At 43.9% G+C, this 18,342-nt stretch overlaps 1 protein-coding gene across 4 annotated transcripts in view; it reads left to right on the top strand.

Annotated features, from left to right (window-relative positions):
* The window catches only part of MBOAT1 (membrane bound O-acyltransferase domain containing 1), a 136,810-nt gene that overhangs the window by 43,720 nt on the left and 74,748 nt on the right, over positions 1 to 18,342 (top strand). For 3 of the 4 annotated variants that reach the window (XM_069730856.1, XM_069730860.1, XM_069730859.1), the window contains one exon: positions 2,875 to 2,970. The exons of the other annotated variant lie outside the window; for it this stretch is intronic. In XM_069730856.1, coding sequence (XP_069586957.1) covers positions 2,875 to 2,970 — 96 coding nt within the window. The remainder of the gene's footprint in view (positions 1 to 2,874; positions 2,971 to 18,342) is intronic. 4 annotated transcript variants of the gene reach the window in all.

The raw sequence follows: 18,342 nt of genomic DNA, 5'->3' as shown, positions 1-18,342 counted from the left end.
GATGGGGGACTGGGCAATTTCTTAGGGCCTCCACTCTCTGAGGTTTATACTGCTTAAGGACCTTGGTGACATTACGGTTATGTGGTCACTGCAGGAGTCCAGAGGAACTGGAGAAGAGACAGGCTGGTAGGTACCTATGTGCATTGCATATATATATGTGCAGTGTGTGTGAATAAATGTAATTTTTTTTGGTTCAAGAATAAATGTAAATGGTTGTTTATGGAAAAAATAAGACATCCCCTGTGAATAAGTCCTAATCCATCTTTCGGAGCAAAAAATAATATAAGACCACGTGCTAATTTTGGAGAAACATGGTAGTACCTTGTTTCCCCCAAAATAATACCGACCCCAAAAATAAGTCCTAGCATGATTTTTCAGATTCTTGGAGTATGCTTAAAATATAAGCCCTACTCCAAAAATAAGCCCTAGATACAGTTTGATAAAAAAAAAGTGTCCATGCAGCTAAAAAAGTTAAAGAATACAGCAGGACCCTTCATCACAGAAAGCAGACACCCATAAAAGAATCGCACTCGCCAGACCCCAAACAATTAGAGTTGGCAAGTGCCGATGGTGGATGGGCTCTCGTACAGAGATCTGCGTCACTCTCAGATCCCTCGTCATTCCAGCTGCTTTGCACTGCAGCTTGCACACCAGATTGGGAGTGGAGTGATACTGGTATCCCAGCGCGAGCATTCTGTATGCCTACGGTCACCAGGGGGAGCCAACCACTGTTAAGGGGACCTGACAGTGACACAGATTTGTGCGAGTCCAACCACTGTTAAGGGGACCTGACAGTGACACAGATTTGTGCGAGTCCAACCACTTGCCAACTCTGCTGTAATTTCTTGGGGCCTGGTGTGTGCTAATATTGGTTTACCCCAAAAGAATCGCAATCAGTCCAAGTACATTAAGAATAATTATTGTAAATTTAATTTAAGCCATAATGCGATATGTACCCACCACTATAGGACTGGTGTATATGGTTGTGCACCATGACTATAGCAGATCAGATAAGAAAAAGTGCAACTGAATCAGTAATAGGATTAACACAAAACTTCTTAACAAAATTTTGATAAAATACAATTTATTGAAAAATGTAGATGCAAATATAAATATATCAATTAGCTAATAGATGTCATCACAGAACAACAAATAATTTATCAAATGATAAGACCTACAGTTTCCAAAAGGAATTGCCACCACATCGATTTGTGATATACATGTTAGGCAATATTCCTTTTGGAAATTGCATGTCTTATCATTTGATGCATACTCCACTCCGGGTTACTACCGTAATTTGCATGTTCGCACCTTTCCCTGTTTATTTGTTATGTAATGCCATCCACTGGCTAATTGATATATTTATATTTTAAGTTGCATCTTTCAGTAAATTGTATTTGATCTAAATTTTGTTAATACATTTTCTTTCAGGGATTGTGGTTCATGCAATATAAAACATTCTCTGATAATAAGCCTTCGCGCATCTTTCAGAGCAAAATTAATAGCAGTGTCTGTCTTATTTTCGGAGAACCACGGTACTTAATCTCCAGGACCAAAAATATGTATTCATTTTACATCCCGAGAGTAAGTTTCATATTTTATTGTGCATTGTAAGTCTGACTGATGACTGCTTTATTTTACTATATTTATTTGTTATGCCTTTTACATGTAGGAAAAAAACCTATAAAGCAAAATTTCCCCAATGCAGTGGTGTGATGGCCAGTGCCCAACGAGAGATGTATTTTACCTGAGCGCCATCCTAAAACCAACAGTGCCCCCTTTAGAATGCATTAATGTAATAATGCCACTTTTCTGCCACACTGCTCCTAATCTGAGTGACCAAGCCCTGTTCTTTCCTGCACACAGAGTGAGCTGGCACAGACAGCGCAATGTAGTAACGTCATTGCCCCACCTGCTCTGGGACACTGATGGCCTACAGAACAGAGAGTACTGTGGCAGGCACCCGAAGGCAGCAGAATCCAGCTGTATGGGCAGCATGTTGACGACAGTTCAAAATGGTGTTTGCCTGTGAAAGCTGGTTAGCAGCCTGGGGAAAGTAGCGTTGTCACTTCTACTTTCTTTTTGTTTTGTTATTTTATTTATTTATTGTTTTTACTCACTTATATGGCGCCATAAAGTCCACAGCGCTTTACCGACCTTATCGGCTCTGTCCCCATTGGGGTTACAATATAGATTTCCTATCAGTACGTCTTTGGAGTGTGGGAGGAACCTGGAGAACCCGGAATAAACCCATGCAAATACAAAGAGAACATCATACAAACTCCTTTCAGATATTGTCCTTGGTGGGATTTGAATTCAGGACCTCAGCGCTGCAGTGCTAACCACTGAGCCACCGTGCTGCCCAATATGCTTTTGAAATTTTGTGTCCCCAAGCATACGGCACCCAGGGCAACTGTCACTATTCCCCCTCTTGCCGAGCTGCGATTTCCCAATACAAAGAAAAGTTGATTATTAACCCAAAATGGCTGCTGATTCACTACCAAAGCAGGTGACTAGCCAACTTTGCTACCCACAGATATATGAAACTATGACCTGTTTATCCAAAGTGGCTGATCTTTTAGGGCATCCGCTCTGAACTTCACTATTGAGACACAAATGTGACGATTGAGTCGTGCTCCTTTTCTTGTTTGTGCACAGACTTGAATTTGTATTCCGGCTTGTGCTCATAATCCATAGACGTTTGATCCTTTGGGTGGGGTTAATGTATATTTAAAGCTTAGCGTAGAAATAACTGCAATTTATAATCTTCTCAAATGACTGATTCTTCACATGCAGAAAAGTCCAATAGTAAATTGTGATGAGGTATGATAATGATATTGCTTTTATACAGTCACTTCTGTTTGTGTTTTTCAGTTACTCTTTTATACTTGCTCTTGGATACCTAACACTGTGCCAGATTAACAGAGTGTATGTATTTAACTATGGTATTCTCACTACAGATTTCTCTGGGTAAGTATATGCTGTCCACCTAAGATTATATGCTTCCATCCTTTTGCATGACATAGTTTTTTTTTTTTTATAATGGTTTGCTTCCTGATGTAAGCTTTTTTCCCCCATGAGTAAGTTTTATAGTATGTACCTGAAATACTACACATGTTTTAACCTTTTTCCAACATAACACGTACTGTTACATCATATCTTAGGTGTTTGTCTTTCATTTTGGCCCAGGAGCTGAGCCCGTATCTTTCCCTGCAGATGATGGTTGTGTTATTCCAAACTTCAGCACAACATAGTGGCCCACTGGCGGACACAAACAGAAAAAGGCCAGTGTGCAAGAACAGTAAATGGGCCCTTTACAGTCCAATAACTCATCATAATTCACAATTCCATCTGTTTTGAAAGTGTCATTGGGCTCCCTTACCCTTTGGGCCCCGGTGCAGCTGCATAGATTGCACCAACGATATGTCTGTCCCTATAGTGGTATTAAAATAACAGTCACCTAGAGGGGACTGACCTTGGAGGTCCAGCATCACATGGACCTTATGTCACTCATCTATATATCAACTGCCAGATAAGTCTATATTGTTTCACTCCTGATGAACCCCTGTAGGAGGGGAAACGCGTCAAGTGAAAGAGTATAAAGGTGTACTGCCTTTCAAACGTTAATATATTACAGATTGGTCAAAGCTGGCTCGGCTGACTATGATGAGCTTTCTATTTGAATTACCCTACTAATCTACATTTTGGGTGTCATCAAAGGCACTTTTATGTTGTTGGATGAGAGTAAGGCACTAAGCACTTTAACCGGTCATAGTTTGTGAAAATGTTGTATCAGTGACAGATGCAGCCATATACTGTTTATAAAGACTGTATTATAGAGTGCAAGATTTGACTTGGTAATGTGATGATGTCACAGTTTGCTTACTATGGCTCTGTTGACCCTTTTTTTTAACTACCTTATTGACCTGTATCTTAGGCGACTTCAAACATACCTGCTACATTGATGGGGAGAATCAAATTGCATGGCTATTTTTCCAACAAAACGTACACCATAAAAACAGTTCCCAAAAAACAATGTCAAAACTGCTTTTTTTCACAATTTCACCGCACTTGGAATTGTTCTCATTTTCTAGTACACTATGTGGTAAAATAAATGATGTCATTTAAAATTAAAACTTGTCCCGCATAAAACAAGCCCGCATATATCAATGCGGACAGAAAAATAAAAAAGTTATGGCTCTGGGAAGAAGGGGAGGAAAAAAAATGGAAAAGCAAAAATGGAAATTGTCTGCAGTGTGAAGGGTACGCAGGCTCCGGAGCTATATAACATATTACAGGTCAAGGGAAAGGTGATAATGTTATATCGGTACTGCCGGGGTCACACTGTGCACTGGCTCCAGAGTGATATAACATATCACAGGTCTTTGGGCGTAGGTGATAAATGTTGTTTTTTCCGTGTGGGCATTTTTTCCTGTGGGCATTTTTCTTTTAGGCATTTTTCTGGTCACTTCCTGTTAGATGCATTAGAGCAGAGGTCTCAGACTGCATTCCTCAAGGACCGCAACCAGGTCATGTTTTCAGGATTCCCTTGTATTGCACAGGTGATAATTTAATCACCTACACACATAATGACAGTACCTTATGCAATGCTAAGGAAATCTTGAAAACACGCATGGTTTGCGGCCCTTGAGGAATGCAGTTTGACACCCCTGCATTAGAGTCTAATGCATCTAATAGGAATGTTTCTGACCATTGTGCTACTGTTCATCAAGATAAACGAAAAAAAGTGGTTTGGTACCATGTTAGCCAGTAGAAAAAAAATATAGAGTTCTCTCAGTGGAGAGACAAAATAGGAATCTTGTGGGTGTGATACCTTTTTAATGGCTAACAAAATATAGTCAGTGATGTTACAAAAGCAGCTTTCGAGACAGCTTGCGTCTCTTCATCAGGCTGGTATAACAAAATATTTGAAGAAACTCAATTATATACAGTAATGAGCACAGGCAAGGTGTGATACATGTACATTTAAATAAACAGGACATTTAAATAAACAAACACTGAGCTTAAAGGGAACCTGTCACCCCCAAAATCGAAGGTGAGCTAAGCCCACCGGCATCAGGGGCTTATCTACAGCATTCTGTAATGCTCTAGATAAGCCCCCGATGTATCCTGCAATGCGCAGGTGCTAGGCCTCTCTGACCTTTCCTGGCGCCTCCTGTTATGAACAGGTAATTCAGAACTACAGTGGACCTTGAAGTTCAGAGCACACAAGGTGACCTGACATTTACCAAAAACATAGGACAAGCTCTGAGACGTGGAAACTCTGCTGACCGCAATCCCTAATCCTAACACACCACACTAGAGGTAGCCGTGGATTGCGCCTAACGCTCCCTATGCAACTCGGCACAGCCTGAGAAACTAACTAGCCCTGAAGATAGAAAAAATAAGCCTACCTTGCCTCAGAGAAATTCCCCAAAGGAAAAGGCAGCCCCCCACATATGACTGAGTTAAGATGAAAATACAAACACAGAGATTAAATAGATTTAGCAAAGTGAGGCCCGACTTACTGAATAGACCGAGGATAGGAAAGATAGCTTTGCGGTCAACACAAAAACCTACAAACAACCACGCAGAGGGGCAAAAAGACCCTCCGCACCGACTAACGGTACGGAGGTGCTCCCTCTGCGTCTCAGAGCTTCCAGCAAGCAAGAAAAAACCAATATAGCAAGCTGGACAGAAAATATAGCAAATAAAAATGACACAAGCAGAACTTAGCTTATGCAGGATAGAGAAGCCACAGGAACGATCCAGGAGGAAGCAAGACCAATACTAGAACATTGACTGGAGGCCAGGATCAAAGCACCAGGTGGAGTTAAATAGAGCAGCACCTAACGACTTAACCTCATAACCTGAGGAAGGAAACTCAGAAGCTGCAGTACCACTCTCATCCACCAAAGGAAGCTTATAGACAGAACCAGCCGCAGTACCACTCATGACCACAGGAGGGAGCTTGGAGGGAGCGAATCCTTAACCCTCCGTCACATACAATATTCGGACTAACGAGTTCACATACAATGTGCCTGTCAGGCGCCTGCTGGAAAAATACCTATAATATCTAATGTTTGCAATTTCAGTGCTCTAAAAGTGATCAGTGACCTTCATAGGGATGTAATAAAAGAGACTACACATAATCAGTTGCAAAAAAAAACATTTACTTAACACAAAACTAATAACTATGAAATACAAACTTTTCAAAACTCCCGCCAAATAGTCCCCAGTTCGACTCTCTCAAAAAAATGTACAAAGAAAATTTTTGAACACAAACTTAATTTTAAGGTACCTTAAGTACTATTAAAAACATATTCAATCAGAAGTAGATGCTGAGGTTTCCCCAGAAAAGTCACACTTGCAGAGCAAATAGCAAGAATTACACACCATTTTTGCATGTGTCAAGCAAATTGCTTTATGACATTTGAGACATTCATAATTTGAAAGCCTTCTGGTTCCGCTTTCCGTTTGGCAGGTGGTACATCTCCTTCTTTTGTGAGGTGGTGCAGATGGTGACTTTTCACCATCATCTTCTGGGCGGAACCTTTTGAGCTGAACTTGAAGGCGAGAGGGGATACCGATTGTTTTCACGCTTCTCCTGCGTAGCTCTCCAAGTACTAGTTCATGGGCCAATTTTTTCAGATACAATCGTCTACGGAGTGGTTCAAGCTTGTTTTCAAGATAAATTACTTGTGAATTTATACCACCCAAATTCAACATAGCAAAAAATATGACCATTGGCCAGCGTTTGATGTTTCTGCTGACGTTAAAGTGGAGCACATCTGATCTGCTGTATCCACACCCCCTTTGGTGGCATTGTAAAATGTAATTATCTCCGGGTTTTTTTCTGCCCCAGTCCCAGGATCGATGGCAGCATCATCATGAAGTGTTGATAGAAGAAGTACGATTTTTTTGGCATGTGGTACATAGGAAACTAAAGCCTTTCCTTTATGGAATGCAAACATACTGCTGTACTGTTGTCTCTCTTTCACACTTACAAACTGTGGCGGCAATTCCCTTTTGTTTTTTCTTACAGTTCCCACATATGACAGCTTCTGAATTTTCAGATAATCAATCAGATCACAACTTGTAAACCAATTGTCAGCTGTAATATTGCGACCCGATCCAAATAAGGGTTCAGCCAGTCTTTTTACAACATCAATGGGTTTGTTGCTCACACAGTAAGGACCTTCTGGTTGTTTTCCTGCATAAACTTCCAGGTTGTAAGTGTAGGTCTTACTGGCATCAACAAGGGCATACATTTTTATTCCATATTTGTTTGGCTTTGATGGAATATATTGACGAAAGGCACATCTACCACGAAAACAAGGGAGCATTTCGTCAATAGTGAGATTCTCTCCAGGGTAATAACTTTGTTTACAGTTTACAACAAATCTTTGAAATATATCACGAATTGGAGCAAGTCGGTCATGTGTTTTGCGTTCGGTTCGGGTAGTTCTGTCGTCAAACCGAAGGCAACGAATTAGAATCTTGAATCTGTTTATGGACATAACAAGGCTAAATTTTTCAACTCCATCCCCATCTTTACCCCAAAGTTCCTCCAAACTTTGTCTATTTGCCCTATAAGCTCCTGCAAGGTATAGTAATCCAAAAAAAGCACGCAGTTCTATTTCATCTGTGGGCTTGATGGTTCTGTTGCAGATGTACTTGTCCTTTATAATGTCTATATATTGGTTGGTATATGTGACAATAGAGTCCAGAATGTCATCTGTAAATATACTGTTCCAGCATTCAACTGCAGTTTTTGCATTACGTGCAGTTCCTATTACTGCAGGAAGGTGAGTAATAATGTTTAAAGGTTTCCTACGTTTTTTCTGGAATGGCTTCTTGTTCCATTTAGTATTTTTATCTTTTCCAATATAATATGATCCAACTTCTTCATCCTCACCACTGTCACCATCTTGCTCTGTTTCAGAATCCAGGACACATTCTTCCACCTCATCATGAGAATCAATCTCACTTTCCTCTCCTAAATCCTCATTCAGTGTGAGGTCTCTATCATCTAACAGCATGTTTGTTACTTCCTCAACATCAAGTTGTTTGGATAAATTGTACATTTTCCTCTCCATTTCAGCAGATAATCTGAAGCAAGAGAAGGAATATGTTAGGGAACTACTGTATATGCCTGAGCAGCACACTTTCTTTTATAAAATCTCCCTTATTTCTATGAAATATCCTCACATTTTGTGCTATACATTAATAAAACAAGCTAAATAAACTATTGTGATGAATAAAAACATAAAATACCAACCTTACTGAATGTGACGTATTCACATACAATGAGCCTGAGAGATCTGTGCAGCTATATCCTCTCCCCTGAAGCTCTGAAATCCAACTGTGATATCAGGTTTCACAGACCTTCAAGAGACAGGAGACTACCTGGAGGGAGGGGGTTTCCTCACAATCTGGTGAGGAAGGAGAAATGAAAGTAAAAGAGAAGCGCCTGTCAGATCAGTTGTATGTGACGGAGGGTTAATTAGGAAGATTAGACAAGTGGTGTGAAAGTTTTATGGACCCCATATGCATGTGAGATCAAAGAGCTGGTGGTGCCTTCAAATGGACCAGGTACTGGAGTTTCTGTCTCGAAATACGAGAATCCAAAATCTTCTCCATCACATACTCCAACTCCCCCTCGACCAACACCGGGGCAGGAGGATCAATGGAGGGAACCATAGGCGCCACGTATCTCCGCAATAACGACCTATGGAACACATTATGGATGGCAAAAGAAGCTGGAAGGGCCAAACGAAATGACACAGGATTGAGAACTTCAGAAATCTTATACGGACCAATGAAATGAGGCTTAAACTTAGGAGAGGAAACCTTCATAGGAACATGACGAGATGACAACCAAACCAAATCCCCAACACAAAGTCGGGGACCAACACAGCGCCGGCAGTTAGCGAAACGTTGAGCCTTCTCCTGGGACAATGTCAAATTGTCCACCACATGAGTCCAAATCTGCTGCAACCTGTCCACCACCGTATCCACATCAGGACAGTCCGAAGACTCAACCTGCCCTGAAGAGAAACGACAATGGAAACCAGAATTACAGAAAAAAGGCAAAACTAAAGTAGCCGAGATGGCCCGATTTATTAAGGGCGAACTCAGGCAAAGGCAAGAAGTACACCCAATCATCCTGATCAGCAGAAACAAAGCATCTCAGATATGTCTCCAAAGTCTGATTAGTTTGTTCGGTTTGGCCATTAGTCTGAGGATGGAAAGCCGAAGAAAAAGACAAATCAATTCCCATCTTAGCGCAAAAGGACCGCCAAAACCTCGAAACAAACTGGGAACCTCTGTCCGAGACGATGTTCTCTGGAATGCCATGCAAACGAACTACATGCTGGAAAAACAATGGCACCAAATCAGAGGAGGAAGGCAATTTAGACAAGGGTACCAAATGGACCATCTTAGAGAAGCGATCACAAACCACCCAAATGACCGACATCTTTTGAGAAACAGGGAGATCAGAAATAAAATCCATGGAAATCTGCGTCCAGGGTCTCTTTGGGATCGGCAAGGGCAAAAGCAACCCACTGGCACGAGAACAGCAGGGTTTAGCCCGAGCACAAGTCCCACAGGACTGCACAAAAGAACGCACATCCCGTGAAAAAGAAGGCCACCAAAAGGATCTAGCCACCAAATCTCTGGTACCAAAGATTCCAGGATGACCCGCCAACACTGAACAATGAATCTCAGAAATAACTCTACTAGTCCATCTATCAGGGACAAACAGTTTCTCCGTAGGACAACGGTCAGGTCTATCAGCCTGAAACTTTTGCAGCACACGCCGCAAATCAGGGGAAATGGCAGACAAAATTACCCCTTCTTTAAGAATACCCGCTGGCTCCGGAACACCCGGAGAGTCAGGCACAAAACTCCTTGACAGGGCGTCAGCCTTCACATTCTTAGATCCCGGAAGGTATGAAACCACAAAATCAAAACGGGAGAAAAAGAGCAACCATCGAGCCTGTCTAGGAGTCAACCGTTTGGCAGACTCGAGATAAGTCAAATTCTTGTGATCCGTCAAGACCACCACGCGATGTTTAGCTCCTTCAAGCCAATGTCGCCACTCCTCGAATGCCCACTTCATGGCCAACAACTCCCTATTGCCCACATCATAATTGCGCTCAGCAGGCGAGAATTTTCTAGAAAAGAAGGCACAGGGTTTCATCACCGAGCCATCAGAACTTCTTTGCGACAAAACAGCCCCTGCTCCAATCTCAGAAGCATCAACCTCAACCTGAAAAGGGAGCGAAACATCTGGCTGGCACAACACAGGGGCAGAAGCAAAACGACGCTTCAACTCCTGAAAAGCCTCTACAGCCGCAGAGGACCAATTGACCACATCAGCACCTTTCTTGGTCAAATCAGTCAACGGTTTAACAATACTGGAAAAATTAGCGATGAAGCGACGATAAAAATTAGCAAAGCCCAAGAACTTCTGTAAGCTCTTCACAGATGTCGGCTGAGTCCAATCGTAAATGGCCTGAACTTTAACAGGGTCCATCTCGATAGTAGAAGGGGAAAAAATGAACCCCAAAAATGAAACCTTCTGAACTCCAAAGAGACACTTTGACCCCTTCACAAACAAGGTTATTTGCACGAAGGACCTGGAACACCATTCTGACCTGCTTCACATGAGACTCCCAATCATCCGAAAAGACCAAAATGTCATCCAAATATACAATCATGAATCTATCCAGGTACTCTCGGAAGATGTCATGCATAAAGGACTGAAACACAGATGGAGCATTAGAAAGCCCGAATGGCATAACCAGGTACTCAAAATGGCCCTCGGGCGTATTAAATGCCGTTTTCCATTCATCACCCTGTTTAATTCGCACAAGATTATACGCACCACGAAGATCTATCTTGGTGAACCAACTAGCCCCCTTAATCCGAGCAAATAAATCAGACAGCAGCGGCAAAGGATACTGAAATTTTACTGTGATCTTATTAAGAAGACGGTAATCGATACAAGGTCTCAAAGAACCATCCTTCTTGGCCACAAAAAAGAACCCTGCTCCCAATGGTGACGACGAAGGACGAATATGACCCTTCTCCAAGGATTCCTTTATATAACTCCGCATAGCGGCGTGCTCTGGCACAGATAAATTAAACAGACGGCCCTTAGGAAACTTACTACCAGGAATCAAATTAATAGCACAGTCGCAATCCCTATGAGGAGGTAGGGCACCAGATTTGGGCTCTTCAAATACATCCCGGTAATCTGATAAAAACTCAGGGACTTCAGAAGGAGTGGATGGCGAAATTGACAGCAATGGAACATCACCACGTACCCCCTGACAACCCCAGCTGGACACAGACATAGATTTCCAATCCAACACTGGATTATGGACCTGTAGCCATGGCAACCCCAAAACGACCACATCATGCAGATTATGCAACACCAAAAAGCGAATATCCTCCTGATGTGCAGGAGCCATGCACATGGTCAATTGAGTCCAGTACTGAGGCTTATTCTTGGCCAAAGGCGTAGCATCAATTCCTCTCAATGGAATAGGATACTGCAAGGGCTCCAAGAAAAAACCACAGCGCCTGGCAAACTCCCAAGTCCATCAAATTCAGGGCAGCGCCTGAATCCACAAATGCCATTACGGAATAGGACGACAGAGAGCAAATCAGAGTAACGGACAAAAGAATTTTAGACCGTACCATACCAATGGTGGCAAACCTAGCGAACCGCTTAGTGCGCTTAGGACAATCGGAGATAGCATGAGTGGATTCACCACAGTAAAAACACAGCCCATTCCAACGTCTGTGTTCTTGACGTTCAGCTCTGGTCAAAGTCCTATCACACTGGATAGGCTCAGGCCTATGCTCAGAGAATTCCGCCATATGGTGCACAGCTTTGCGCTCACGCATGCGCCGATCGATCTGAATGGCCAAGGACATAGACTCATTCAGACCAGCAGGCGTGGGAAATCCCACCATGACATCCTTAAGGGCTTCAGAAAGACCCTTTCTGAAAATTGCCGCCAGGGCACATTCATTCCACTGAGTAAGCACAGACCACTTTCTAAACTTCTGACAGTACACCTCCGCTTCATCCTGACCCTGACACAAAGCCAGCAAGATTTTCTCTGCCTGATCCACTGAATTTGGTTCATCATAAAGCCATCCAAGCGCCAGAAAAAACGCATAAACATCACACAATGCAGGATCTCCTGGCGCAAGGGAAAATGCCCAGTCTTGAGGGTCACCACGTAACAAAGAAATAATGATTTTTACCTGTTGAACAGGGTCTCCAGAGGAGCGGGGTTTCAAAGCTAGAAACAGTTTACAATTATTTTTGAAATTCAAGAACCTAGATCTATCCCCAGAAAATAAGTCAGGAATAGGAATTCTAGGCTCTAACATCGGATTCTGAAAAACAAAATCTTGAATGTTTTGTACCCTTGCAGTGAGATGATCCACACAAGAGGACAAACCTTGAATGTCCATATCTACACCTGTGTCCTGAACCACCCAACGGTCTAGGGGAAAAGAAAGACAAAACAGTGCAGAGAAAAAAAAAATGGTCTCAGAAGTTCTCTTATCCCTCTATTGAGATGCATTAATACTTTTGGCCAGCTGTACTGTTATGACCTGGTGGTTAGGAGCACCCGGAATGACCTGATAATTAAACCTCATACAGGACAAGCTCTGGGATGTGGGAGCTCTGCTTACCACAAGCCCTAATCCTATCACACATACTAGAAATAGCCGTGGAGCGCTCCTGACCAGACCTAGGCGCCTCGTCACAGCCTAAGAACTATCTAGCCCTAGAGATAGAAAATAAAGCCTACCTTGCCTCAGAGAAATTCCCCAAAGGTAAAGGAAGCCCCCCACATATATTGACTGTGAGTAAAGATGAAAGTCACAAACGCAGAAATGAAACAGGTTTCAGCAAAAGGAGGCCAGACTAACTAAATAGACAGAGGATAGGAAAGGTAACTTTGCGATCAGCACAAAAACCTACAAAAGACCACGCAGAGTGTGCAAAAAAGACCTCCGCACCGACTCACGGTGCGGAGGGGCCACTCTGCATCCCAGAGCTTCCAGCTAGCAAGACAAAATCATGAAAACCAGCTGGACAAGAAAACAGAGAACAAAATAAGACAATAAGGAGTAGGCAGGTCACCAGAGAGATCCAGGAGCGAACTGAACGAATGCAAAAACATTGACAGCTGGCATGGAGTAACGATCTGAGAGGAGTTAAATAGAGCAGCCAACCAAAGGATAAACCACGTCACCTGTGTAAGGAACCTCAGAAGCAGCAGCTTCACTCATAGCCACCAGAGGGAGCCCATAGACAGAACTCGCCGAAGTACCATTCACGACCACAGGAGGGAGTTTGACAACAGAATTCACAACAGCGCAGGATGGGAGCAGCACATGACAGAACGGGGGTGTAAGATGGCAGCAGCACATGACAGAACGGGGGGCAGGATGGGAGCAGCACATGACAGGATGGAGGCGCAGGATGGGAGCAGCACATGACAGAACGGTGGCGCAGGATGGGAGCAGCACATGACAGAACGGGGCGCAGGATGGGAACAGCACATGACAGAACGGGGGCACAGGATGGGAACAGCACATGACAGAATGGGGGTGCAGGATGGAGCAGCATATGACAGAACGGGGGTGCAGGATGGCAGCAGCACATGACAGAACGGGGGTGCAGGATGGGAGCAGCACATGACAAAACCGGGGCGCAGGATGGGACCAGCACATGACAGGATGGGGGCCCAGGATGGGAGCAGCAAATGACAAAATGGAGGCGCAGGATGGGAGCAGCATATGACAGAACGGGGGCGCAGGATGGGAGCAGCACATGACAGAATGGGGGCGCAGGATGGGAACAGCACATGACAGAATGGGGGCGCAGGATGGAGCAGCACATGTCAGAATGGGGGTGCAGGATGGCAGCAGCACATGACAGGATGGGGACGCACAATGGAGCAGCACATACCAGGATGGAGACCATATACCAATATAAATGCTCACCACCCGTTCGTAGAATGGGTTCAATAGCTAGTTGTCTATGTTGTGTCCTGGACCACAGAAATGTTTGGCCACAGGTATATGGTTTTTTTTTTGTCTGTAATTGTATGACGATGAGACCTCATCCTTGCTCTCAGCCTCTGTCCTGTTTCTCCAACATAGAAGCCCCCCCCCACAGGACATATATTGTAGAATTAAATACACCCCATTGGAAGAGGAACATGTGAATGTCTTGGGGATCATATAGTCCTGCTGTGTGTTGGGGGGATTTGGATCTTGTCGTTGGTCTCTATATGAATGCAGGTTTTGCATCTCTTCCCATTGCAAGGATATGTTCCTCTTGGTGAATCTGAGGGCATTGAACTTTGGATCATGATGTTTCTTAAATTAGGAGGTTGCCTGTAACATAGCAAGAGGGGGTCTTTGAATAATATTTTTAACCAGTCATCCTTGTAGTAGGATATGGTGAAGTTTCTTAGCCGTTTTTCTCAGTATTTCAAGCTGTGGGTTGTAGGTCACTACAAGAGGTGCGCGATGATTTTCCTCTTTTTTTTTTTCCGTATTTAAGTACTTGACGTCTAGGGATCCTTGTGGCCCTAATGATCTGATCATCATTGGAGGTGGGATGGTAACCTTGATTTAAAAATGACATTTTAAGCTGGGTTAGGTGTTCATCCCTGTCCTTAGGACTGGAACAGATACGGTTATATCTGAGGGCCTGTCTGTAGACAATGGACTTTTTAATGTGTTTAGGATGGAAGCTGTCCCATCTGAGGTATGTGGGATGGTCAATTGGTTTCCGATACACTGATGTTTGGAACAAACCATTTTGGACTTTTATGGTGGTGTCTAGAAAGTTGATTTTTGTTTTTGAGTTCTCCAATGTCGAGTTTATGGTAGGATGAAATTTGTTGAATTTCTCATGGAAATTTAGAAGTTCTTGTTTGGACTCAGTCCAGATTATTAACCCATTCATGACCTTGGAATTTTCCGTTTTTCCGTGTTTGTTTTTCGCTCCCCTCCTTCCCAGAGCCATAACTTTTTATTTTTCTGTCAATATGGCCATGTGAGGGCTTGTTTTTTGCGGGACTAGTTTTACTTTTGAACGTCATCCTTGGTTCGAGCATGTTGTGTACTAGAAAACGGCAAAAAATTCCAAGTGCGGTGAAATTGCAAAAAAAGTGCAATCCCACACTTGTTTTTGTTTGGCTTTTTTGCTAGGTTCACTAAATGCTAAAACTGACCTGCCATTTTGATTCTCCAGGTTATTACGAGTTCATAGACGCCAAACATGTCTAGGTTCTTTTTTATCCAAGTGGTGAAAAAAAAAATCCAAACTTTGCTAAAAAAAAAAAATTGAGCCATTTTCCGATACCCATAGCGTCTCCATTTTTCGTGATCTGGGGTTGGGTGAGGGCTTATTTTTGCTTGCCGAGCTGACGTTTTTAATGATACCATTTTGGTGCAGATATGTTGTTTTGATTGCCGATTATTGTATCTTAATGCAATGTCGCGGCGACCAAAAAAAAGTAATTCGGGCGTTTTGAATTTTTTTATCAATAGCTTGCATGGGATGCTAGACACTGGCACAACTGGATCGGCTCAGCTACATAGGAGCGAACATCTGATCGCTCCTATGTAGCTGAATTACAGGCTTGCAATGAGCGCCGACCACAGGGTGGCGCTCACAGCAAGCCAGCATCAACAACCATAGAGGTCTCAAGGAGACCTCAGGTTGTCATGCCGACGCATCGCTGACTCCCGATCATGTGACGGGGGTCGGCGATACGCTCATTTCCGTTCCGATGGACAGAAGCGATAGTTAAATGCCGCTGTTAGCATTTCACAGTGGCATTTAACTAGTTAATAGCGGCGGGTGGAATCGCGATCCACCCGCCGCTATTGCGGGCACATGTCAGCTGTTCAAAATAGCTGACATGTCCCAGCTTTGATCACAGCTCACCGCCGGAGCCCGCATCAAAGCAGGAGATCTGACCTCGGACGTACAATCCCGTCCGAGGTCAGAAAGGTTAAGATATCATCGATATAATGGAAATGGGCAAAGGGTTAGATGGAGCAGGATGTTAAAAAGTCATTTTCCAGTTTAGCCATGAAGAGGCTGGCGTACTGGGGTGCCATTTTACTTCCCATAGCAGTGCCAGTGCGTTGTAGATATAGCTCCTCACCGAAAGAGAAAAAGTTGTGTGTGAGGATGAATCAGGTACCGTATATACTCAAGTATAAGCCAACCCGAGTATAAGCCGACCCCCCTAATTTTGCCACAAAAACTGGGAAAACTTATTGACTCGAGTATAAGCCTAGGGTGGAAAATGCAGCAGCTACCAGTGAATTTCAAAAATAAAAATAGATGCTCCATACCGTTCATTATGGCCCCATAGCTGTGCCATATAATGCTCTGCACCGTTCATTATTGCCCCATAGATGTACCATAGAAAGGTGTGCCATATAGTGCTCTGCACCGTTCATTATTGCCCCATAGCTGTGCCATATAGTGCTCTGCACCATTCATTATTGCCCCTTAGCTGTGCCATATAGTGCCCTGCACCGTTCATTATTGCCCCATAGCTGTGCCATATAGTGCTCTGCACAGTTCATTATTGTCCCATAGCTGTGCCATATAGTGCTCTGCACCGTTCATTCTTGCCCCATATATGCTCCTTATAAAGCTGTGCACCGTTCATTCTTGCCCCATATATGCTCCTTATAAAGCTCTGCCATTGCTGCTGCTGCAATAATAAAAAAAAAGCCATACTCACCTCTCTTGCTTGCAGCTCCCCAGCGTCTCGTCCCGGCACTGACTGATCAGGCAGAGGGCGCCGCGCACACTATATGCGTCATCGCGCCCTCTGACCTGCACAGTCAGAGCGCAGAGACGCCGGGAAGACAGAGCGGCGTCGGGAAGATGGAGCGACGCCCGGCATGTGGAACGCAGACAGGTGAATATAAAATACTCACCTAGTCCCGGCGCTCCTGACGCTGCCCCTGCCTGTCACACTGTCTCCGGGTGCCGCAGCTCTTCCTGTCAGCGGTCACTGGCACCGCTCAGACTCAGAGGAATGAATATGTGGCTCCACCCCTATGGGAGTGGAGTCCATATTCATTTCTCTAATGAGCGGTCCCACGTGACCGCTGACAGGAAGAGCTGCGGCACCCGGAGACAGTGTGACAGGCAGGGGCAGCATCAGGAGCGCCAGGACTAGGTAAGTATGCCTCAGCGCCCTCTCCCCCTCACCCGCCGACCACCGTGACTCGAGTATAAGCCGAGAGGGGCACTTTCAGCCCAAAAATTTGGGCTGAAAATCTCGGCTTATACTCGAGTATATACGGTAAGTGTTATTACAGACTTGGAAGGGATCCCATTGTCCTTAAAAAAAAAATATTTGGCAGGTGGTTAGTCCATCTTCGTGTCGGATGTTAGAATATAAGGATTCAACATCCATGGTGGCTAAGATGGTGCTGTCAGGGAGGGGATAGCTTATTTAGCACGTCTGTAGTGTCCTGTATATAGCTGGCTGTCTTTCTTACCAGCGGCTTAAGGATGTTTTCTACCCACCCAAAGATTTTTTCAGTGAGTGCTCCCACCCCTGAGATGATTGGCCTCCCTGGGTTGCCTGGCTTATGAATCTTGGGAAGCATATAGAAAGTTCCCATCCTTGGATTCTCAGGTATTAAGGTCAGAAGGTTTAAGGAGTCTGTACACAGATATTTGATGACTCTTGTTAACTCCCTCAGATATTTTGGAGTTGGGTCATCATCCAGTTTGGTGTAGTACTGTACATCCATCAGTTGACTGTGTGCCTCTCTGATGTAGTCGGTTGTGTTAGGCTATGTGCACACGCTGCGGATTTTGCTGCGGATCCGCAGCGGTTTTGACACTGCAGATTCGCAGCAGTTTTCCATGAGTTTACAGTACCATGTAAACCTATGGAAAACAAAATCCGCAGTGCACTTGCTGCAGAAAAAAACGCTGCATTGTTTATTCCGCAGCATGTCAATTCTATGTGCGGCTTCCTCTGCGGGTTAGACCTGCTCCATAATAGGAATCCGCAGGTGTAAAACCGCAGGTGGAGTCCACACAAAAAATGCTGTAAATCCGCAGGTAATCCGCAGTGCGTTTTACCTGCGGATTTACAAAAACAGGTGCGGAAAAATCCGCAGAGATCCCACCTACATGTGCACATACCCTAAAGGAGAACTATGGCACCACCTTTATCCGCAGGCTTAATAGTGATCTCCCTGTTGTTCTTCAGGCCGTGAATCGCCTTTCTCTCCTGCAAG

The sequence above is a fragment of the Ranitomeya imitator genome, chromosome 6 (genome assembly GCF_032444005.1).
Source record: "Ranitomeya imitator isolate aRanImi1 chromosome 6, aRanImi1.pri, whole genome shotgun sequence".
Lineage (NCBI taxonomy): Eukaryota > Metazoa > Chordata > Amphibia > Anura > Dendrobatidae > Ranitomeya > Ranitomeya imitator.
This window is presented reverse-complemented; position numbering and strand designations above follow the sequence as displayed.